This window comes from Seriola aureovittata, chromosome 19 (assembly GCF_021018895.1).
Source record: "Seriola aureovittata isolate HTS-2021-v1 ecotype China chromosome 19, ASM2101889v1, whole genome shotgun sequence".
Taxonomy (NCBI): domain Eukaryota; kingdom Metazoa; phylum Chordata; class Actinopteri; order Carangiformes; family Carangidae; genus Seriola; species Seriola aureovittata.
Window position 1 is genome coordinate 15,635,215 of NC_079382.1, and position 8,841 is coordinate 15,644,055.

The 8,841-nt window shown below is 42.0% G+C and overlaps 1 protein-coding gene across 2 annotated transcripts in view; it reads left to right on the forward strand.

Annotated features, from left to right (window-relative positions):
- Positions 1–8,841, forward strand: part of ezrb (ezrin b) — a 30,306-nt gene that overhangs the window by 18,949 nt on the left and 2,516 nt on the right. For both annotated transcript variants that reach the window (XM_056404933.1, XM_056404934.1), the window contains 6 exons: positions 2,453–2,549; positions 3,125–3,288; positions 4,816–4,946; positions 5,870–6,030; positions 7,958–8,050; positions 8,379–8,618. In XM_056404933.1, the coding sequence (XP_056260908.1) occupies positions 2,453–2,549; positions 3,125–3,288; positions 4,816–4,946; positions 5,870–6,030; positions 7,958–8,050; positions 8,379–8,618 (886 nt within the window). The remainder of the gene's footprint in view (positions 1–2,452; positions 2,550–3,124; positions 3,289–4,815; positions 4,947–5,869; positions 6,031–7,957; positions 8,051–8,378; positions 8,619–8,841) is intronic.

Consider the following 8,841-nt stretch of genomic DNA (forward strand, 5'->3'; position numbering starts at 1 on the left):
GGTAATCACCCTCTATTTTGTGAAATGAGTTTTGAGCTCTCCTGTGGCTGGTGGCCCGGGCTGTGGGGTTACTGGAGTGAAGTACACTGTGTTAAAGGAACACTTCATCCGAGGTGACTTGCCTTTCAGTCACTGACCCTGTGCTGGAAATCCCTCCAGCTGTCCTCTGGCTGAGTTGTGTTGTACGCTGCCAGGTTGTCGCTCCTCCCGTATTAAAGTGGCTCCACTGTGTCAGCTTTCATGCCAGCTTCTGTTGAAAGCAGTTTGGTCTACTTTGTCTGCCTTAGTGGAAGAAGTGAGTACAGCTAGTTGGTGGCAGGGTAATGACAAGGTTTAGCAAATCAGCTGCCCCGTGAGGCCTCTAATTGAAGCTTAAATGTAAGATTCTTTGTCTTATATGAGCACAGGAGGTTCTTTTCAAGTCTAAATGATTTAATTACTCTTAACTGCTTTTGTGTGAAAGTTCATCTGGTGACTCATTTGTCCAGATTGTAACTTTACTTTGGTATGAAACCTCCGACAGGAGTGGGAAACACACTGTAAAGGAACATACAGGGTTGCTGTGTTTTTGTGTGAGTCTGTCTCTTTATGTGCTCCCTGGGATCAGCAAAGAAATGCCTCTCCTCCACTGTGCCCTCTGCTGTAACCATGACTACGCCGACTGGTTTTTCAAGCTGTGCGGCACCTAAGAATGTGAGGCTAACCTACAACACTGTCTCTCCAATGAGGGCAGCCGGCCCACAATGCAGTAGTGCAGTCGAGGGCTTCGCCAAGGCGCAGTCTGGTGCTGGTTTAACTCCTTGTGCTCTGCTGCTCCTCTAACCACAGCGCTGCTCATTTTCTAGGACAAAGTTTCTGGAGGTTTTCTTGAGCCCAGATTTTTGTTCTTAGCAACCGTTGTCAAACACACGTGTTTTTTGACACAGTGTTTTACAGCAGAAACAATTAGCTGAGTAGTAATTCAATTCAATCATAATTCAACAAAACATATTACCAAGTAACTCAATCACAATTCACTGTTTATGACTGGTATTTAGCCAGAATGCAACAGTAACTGAACTTGAAAAATACCTGTTTTACTACTGCATTTTGACATATTGTTTCTACTAGGCATTGCTATCAGTTGCTAATATTCCCCACGATACATTATTGTCATACATTAGTGATCTTTAACGCAGAAAGACTGACGCATAGGAATGAAATCCCGCTACGCTTTACACCAGCCATGGTCTCTACTTTGTAGCCTGGGCTGGAAGTTAAGAGCTAACACGAATCCACTGATTAACGGCAGCTCAATAAACCACAAGTTATGATAACTTCCACATTGTTTTCTCAATTTCACAAGAATGTGTCAGGGTCAGGAACTCAATGAAATTCCAGTCAAGCAGCAACAGTTTCTCGGCAGAGTTTCGCCTCGAGGTGGATGGCTGCTTTTCTAGATTACAACACTATCGGCTTGTCAGTGTTTACAGTACTACTTTGTATTGTGTTGAATGAGACTGGCATCCGTTCAGTTCGCCTGGCACAATAGAACGGTGAGCCACACCCCAGATTCATCCCTCATACTTGAACAGTGGACGTACAGAAATCCATGTTCACAGTCCGACTGAGAGGTTCATTCTCTGAAAATAGATTCAATTTATCGCCACATATGACGAAGAAAAGTAGAAAATCCTCTCGTTTGAGAAGCTGAAACCAGAGACTATTTGGCATTTTTGCTGAAACAATAAATCGATTATCAAAATAATTGCTGATATTTTTTTTTACTTTTCTTGTCATTGCAGCTCTAAAAATAAGTAATAATAATAATAAACTTTATTTGTATTGCACCTTTCATGTATACAGTGTAGCTTGAAGTGCTTTTCGAGTGTATTAAAAACATTTAAAACTTCAAAATAAAAGCCTGCAAATAACATTTAAATAGAATAAAACAGGGTAGGATGATAAGGATAACATTTTAAATAAAAATAAAAACTAGAGATATAAAGCAAGAACAGATATTATTTAAAAGCACGATTAAAAGTTGATTCTTAAGACAAAGAAGAAACACATCCTTAGAAATAGTTTAACTCCTGGTCATTTGATGATCTAGAGGCAGTGGAGGGAGAGACAGTCGGCTGAGTGGAGCTAAACCATTTAAAGCTTTATAAACTAGTAATAAAATTTTAAAATCGATATCAAACGAGACAGGAAGCCAATGCAAACATGCTGAAATGGGTGTGAACTCTTTTAAATGTTGGCACCCGCAATTTGTTTAAGCTGAAGTCTGTTGACTGATTGTTTTTTCTTTTTGGAAAGAGCAAGATATTGTCCAACTCTTACAATAATTCTCAAGTGGGGAAAAATGTGCTTTTACTGACACATGTGCATTCCTCAGAATGAATCTGTTTTTCCTCATTACACAGTTCAGTATCACAGGATAATGCTCGTGTTCATGTGGTCACTTCCTCAGATTGACCCCGAAGATTGGCTTCCCCTGGAGTGAGATCAGAAACATTTCCTTCAACGATAAGAAGTTCATCATCAAGCCCATTGACAAAAAATCTCCGGTGAGTAACAACTCTGAAGCGTCAGATTTGTCTTTCTCTGACATTTCGAAATCTGAAAACGTCACCCCTTTTCTTTTAAGCGTTTCCTTTTCAATGACAGTCTTTCCGGTTGAGGAGTCACTGTTCCTCTTTAGGTTGAATTCTGCTCTTTAGAGCCTATTAAGTTGCAGTGTGTGAGTCTATGTTTAAGCTCTCTGCTTCCCTTCTACCGGCAGTATCATGTTTCCCTGTGGTGGAGAGAAGAACCATTAGACATATCCTCAGTCTGATCTAGCATACACATTAGCCAGGGCTAGTTTCCAGGTAGTGCTATTAGTGATGGACTCCAAACACACACATAGAGGTGAGCGGTATATCTGGGCCCCTCAGGCTGCTTTAAGTGGATCAGTCTGAGTAGAAGTGTTTCTAGCAGTTATCTGTACTGTATTAAAAGTTTCCCTGCACCTGCTCAGAGTCACTCCTGGAGTCTTTGTCCTTTATCAGCAAAGCACAATGGACATGGAGCAGGAGGTTTATTTAGTTCACTCCTCGCCCTCTTTCTCACTCCTTCTGTTTGTTTCTTCTCCAAATGTCAGGACTTTGTGTTTTATGCTCCGAGACTGCGTATAAACAAGCGCATCCTGCAGCTGTGCATGGGTAACCACGAGCTGTACATGCGCCGCCGCAAGCCCGACACGATCGAGGTGCAGCAGATGAAGGCTCAGGCCCGAGAGGAGAAGCAGCAGAAACAGATGGAGAGGTACGCAGAGTTCGCTCAGAAAAAAAGTTACAATCACAAAATTATGAATGCAAGGGATATAAACCGTTGAAATTATGATCTGAGCCACTTGCTGTTTTCTCAGCCTAAACATGTGGAGGTTTTTGGCTACGACTCGGCAATGTGATTTTATATAATTTAACTTTTTATTATTATTATAATTTGGTCAATAAAATGCCAGAAAACTAGTGAAGTGAACAAGTGAAACTACCATTAATTGGGTAATAATGCAGCATTCCTTTTTGAAGTGTGGGAAATGCACTTCCTGAACTGCCTGAACTGAAAGTGAATGGCTGTTGACCCTGGTCTCAGCTACAGCTGTCCGCCTACTGTCTGTCCCGTACAGCTGTTCAAACATGGTGATGTAACGGCGAGCAGACAACACAGTAAATACCAGTGGGAGAGCCATTAGATCACCAGGCCCCAGCACACAGAGTTAGGGTTCACACACAGTAGCTCTCAGTGGTCAGTGTCTGCGGAACAGGCTGTGTCCAAACACAGTGACAAAAGGGTTTAAAAGAAACTCTCAGGGAGATATCAGCTTGTTGCTGCAGCAAAAGTAATGACAGACAATGTAGAAAGCTGGAATACAGACTTTGAGTCTAAAATAAGTAATAAATATAGTGATAATGTGTAAAAAAAAATGCACTTAATACAAGACAAGAAGGTAACAACTGAAAGTGCCTGCATGTAAAAGAAAAAAGGTTTGGCTGTAAACTTTTCATTAATGCTTTGCAAGTATTTTCATATCAATTCTTTGACGCACACCATTGCAGAGTGTGCATACAGTATATCAAAGCAAAGAGATGAAAAATAAGCAACAAATTGAAAGCCTCTCCGTGTATTTGTATCTGTAGTAAATCAGAGGCAAGGATTTAAATGAATCATGTATTGTATTCTTCGTGTAGCATTTTCATTTTGAACAAGCTCACATCCTTGGTCTAAATGGTTAGTCGATTGATGGATTAATCCACATCCACCAAATTATTCAACAACATTTTTAATAATAGTTGAGTAATCATTTAAATGATTGGCGGATTAATCAATGATGAACCGATAGTTGCAGTCATTTTCGAGTAAGAATGTTTCCCTGTTGCCGGTGACCGGACTTATATCTTGCAGCTGCAGCTGTATCAGCTGTTGTCATGCCACCTTTTATGGGGTCTCGTGATCTTGTAAACGGAGGGTAATCACAGGTAACTGTGTTGCCAAACGCTTGTGAAGCAGTTTGAAATCACTCGGCCTCACCTGCAAATCATGTGAGATAATTGACATTTTCCCAAAAGTTTAGTAAAACTGTATGTGACTGTGATAGATGCAAAGTCAGTGGTACAAGGTGTGTGTGTGTCTGTGTGTGTGCGTGCGTGTGTGTGCGTGCGTGTGTGTGCGTGCGTGTGTGTGCATGCACATGTGAGCAGCAGGCTCACAGACTGTTGTCTGTCAGGTCACTATGTATCAATTGTGTCAGCTCCCTTTGTTGGCTCACCGGCAGCTGTGTGTTATCTGCAGGGCCCAGCTGGAGAATGAGAAGAAGAAGAGAGAGGCCATCGAGAAAGAGAAGGAGCAGATGGAGCGAGAGAAGCAGGATCTGATGATGAGGCTCTACCAGTTTGAGGAGAAGACCAAGAAGGCAGAGAAAGGTGAGGTGGGGGAGGGGGGGGCTGCACCCAGGGGCCTCAGGGACTGTCAGCGGCTCATCCATCACTTCATCCTGAGAATGGAAAAGTGTGTGTGTGTGTGCGTGTGTGCTCGTGTGTGTGCACAGTTAGAACATATGCAATGATGCAGGCTACTTGTTTTGTAAACAGTCTGGATGATCACAGCTGTCGGTTCACTTCGGCTGTAATGCAATGAAACCTCGTCATCAGTATTTTTCTTCATATTCTGTTTCTCTTTTGTCTAAAACAGGAAAAAGGGTTTGAGGCCTTTCCCGCTTCACTTCTAGTTATACCAGTTCCTGCTGGTGAAATCTTGTATACAGGCGTTTAAGCAGAAAGATGCACTGATGTGTTTTTTTAACTGATCATCTTCAGGAAGTAGGTCACTTACTGTTGACAAAATTACACAGAGAAGTTTTCAGGCTATTAAAGCCTTTTAATAGCTTTTGCTTTACTACTATGCTCATAAAAGAGTGCAAAAATGATTTATAGTGTTTGTCTTTAAAATGCTTTAAATACCAGCTGATTATGGTTTGACAGCTTGAATGATAGAAATAACAGATGGTAGTCAGGGAAAAGAGTTTCATGGCCAGGGTGTGTTGTACTTTCCTGAAACTTTATCTAATCAAACTATCATCTGCTGATTCACTACAGTATCTCTGTTTTCACTGGAAGCACAACACTCATTGGTATAAATGCTGCTGTGGCCATTTATTAATCAGTATATTTTTCACTATTTTCTGACATTTCATAGACTAAATAATTAATTGATTAATCAAGATAATTATTACATCAATCATAAATGAACATAAGTTGCATCCCTTCTAATCAAACAAATGAAGTAGTTTCAGGTTTTTCTGTGTGCAGCAGCTCAGCAGCCGTCTCATGTGTCTTGTGTATTTTAGATCTGCAGGACCAGCTGCAGAGAGCCATGATGCTGGACCAGGAGCGGAGGAGAGCCGAGGACGAGGCGGCTCGTCTGGAGGCAGAGCGTCAGGCTGCCCTGCTGGCTAAAGAGGAGCTCGCCCGCCATGCTGAGGACCAGAAGAAGAGTCAGGAGCAGCTGGTCAGTATTTTAATGACTTAAAACCAGGCATCCAAATTTTTTTGCCGTGACTTTCCTCAATAATTTAAACTTAAACAACACTAAAGAATCTCCAGCAGTCGCACAACTGAAATAGAAAGGTGGACATGAGAAGAAAAATCTTGCAGATTCATCAACTAAATGTCAAGATAAGATAAGATAAATGAAAACCGTCTTTCTCTCCAGGTTTCTCCCGTCACATGTAGCTCTTAATTTGTCAGGTCTGTACCAGGCACATTGCAGGGTGGTGTATTCAGCAGTGCCTGGCTACTGCAGCTCCAGACAAAACCACTTTGTAGCGTCCAGCTGGACCACACCCCGTTACTTCAGACTAACCGCCCCCTCACCCCGAGCTGCTCGGCTGTGGACCACCCACAGGAGTGTGTGTTTTCACTTTAACAGTCCTGACTGAAAGGCTGTGGTTCCCATGACACACTCAGACACTGACTGTCGCACCATTCTTATCGGACAGAACACTTGCTGCTACAACCTTTATTCTTAAACCTTACTAAGAAGCTTGTGCAATGGATTAACTTCCACTGACTGTGATGGGAAAAGACGTGAGGGAGTTGTGTCACCAACATGTTTGAAAGCACAAACGGTAACTCATTAACAATGTCCTTGTGTTTTCACTGAGTGACCAGCTGAAGACCTTTCACATTCAGTGTCTTTACAACTCTCTCTCTCTCACACACACACACACTGAACAACTACAGCAGGTGCACTGTTTAATACTGAGCCTCTGGTTAGTTCAGTCTGGTGAAAGAAAGGCTGTTCACATTGTTGTGGTGGTCAGGAGGGCTGAACCACAACACCCACAGCGGCTGCTCACAGTCGGGTTACGTTTCATTGGAAGCCTCTCGTCTCATATTCACATTATTGTGCTTTTCTTCTGATGGGAATAAAACCCAGAAAGCTTTTTAAAGCTAAAATCACTGTACTATCAAATTTTAAATCATTTAAACCACCAGATTAAAGTGCCACAATTTGAATAGGTTCAATCACCATTGGAAACTACAGTGATTGTTTAGCTCAGTTCAGCTTTTTAGATTTTAAAAATCACTTTAAGTCACAATCTTGAATGACAGAAATGTATATAAAAATTAAAATAACACAAATGTGTCATGCATTTTAACATTTGATTTAAATTGTGCTTATTTTGAGTTTTTATATATATGTATGTCAACAAGTGGTTACAATAATTGAAATATCTGTGTGTCCATCATGGCAACACTAGGAGCCCAAATTGCAGCTCCTCATATTCATTTGTGGAAACAGATACGTTGTACGGAAGCCTGTGAGGGACCATAATCAAATGATAACGTAAACTTGAAAATGAACATTTCCACATATGCATGTCTCATTTGAGTAAAAATGAAAATGCAATAATCCAATTTTCATTTTCACTTACTCGTACAGGCGTTCTGTGACCATATCAAAATGAAAATGGAAAAGCTGTTTGACATTTAATTTTCAAAGTCATACCCTCTTGCACATTGGACACTATTCAAATATTAATTCAAATTAGAATAACTAAAATGCAATATAAACAATTTAACTAACTTTGACTCTACTTGGCCAAGTTTTCCAGGTGCTTGTCATTCTCTGTCATAAAAGCTCATATCAGATCAGGATCAAGTTTCTAGTAGTTGTCAGTGTTTACATATAAGTCGATGAAAACAATAGTGCAGAATATGATATCGTCAGTGTTGCACAACTCAGATGTGACTCACCTGCTGAACGAAGCATTTGACACTGCAAATCCACCATAAATGTGACATTAGCAACACAGACCAAAAGGGATCGGTCTGCAAAGAAAGAAAAAAATCAAACATTCTTCGCATCTTTATCGACTCGCGTGTATTAAATCTGAGCTCTTTAATAATTGTCTTCTGTTGTTTTGTATCAGGCCGCAGAGCTGGCAGAGCACACAGCCAAGATCACCCTGCTGGAGGAGGCCAAGAGACGCAAGGAGGAGGAGGCCGACACATGGCAGCTCAGGGTGAGAGCTTTAACTGAGGGTAACCTGCAGTGTGCAGTATACTGAGAGTCTTTTCTGTCCGGTGGGGAAATCACAAATGTCATTTACAGTAGATAAGCACAGAACATTATAACCAGGACAGGAATGAGGTTAGTTTAGATTCTTTCTCCGCTCTCAAACTGTCCAAAAAAACAAGGCAGTTGTGAGTCCATTTGTTTTTGTTGAAGAGTTGTGAGCGCTTGTGATTGTGGCTTTAAAACAAACACAACTCAGATTTTGTACCAGAGTTCAGAGACAAACAAGATTAAACTGACTGGCTCTCTGTTACTCATCCCGCTGTTCTCACCAGGCCCGGGAGGCCCAGGACGATCTGGTCAAGACTAAAGAGGAGCTGCACATGGTGATGACGGCGCCCCCACCGCCTCCCCCTCCTCCCATGTACGACCACCTGGACGACAACAGCGACAGCGAGGAGAACGCCAGCACGCACAGCGCCGACCTGCAGACCGAAGGCATCAATGACCACCGCAATGAGGAGGACCGCCTGACTGAGGCTGAGAAGAACGAGCGCGTCCAGAAACAGCTGAAGGTGAGCACAGTGCAGTCCGACGACCTTCAGAGAACCTTGTGAACCATTGTGAGATATTTAAGACTGGAAACTACCTGAGGCGGTCTGGGTCCAGTTCTTTAGTCCACATCAGGGGTTGATCGACGGCTTTCACACCAGCTCAAACAAACCAAACTGAATAAGCAAACACACTACACGACTGTGGTTTGTGAACAGTTCAAAACTGCTCTGATCCATTCTCACC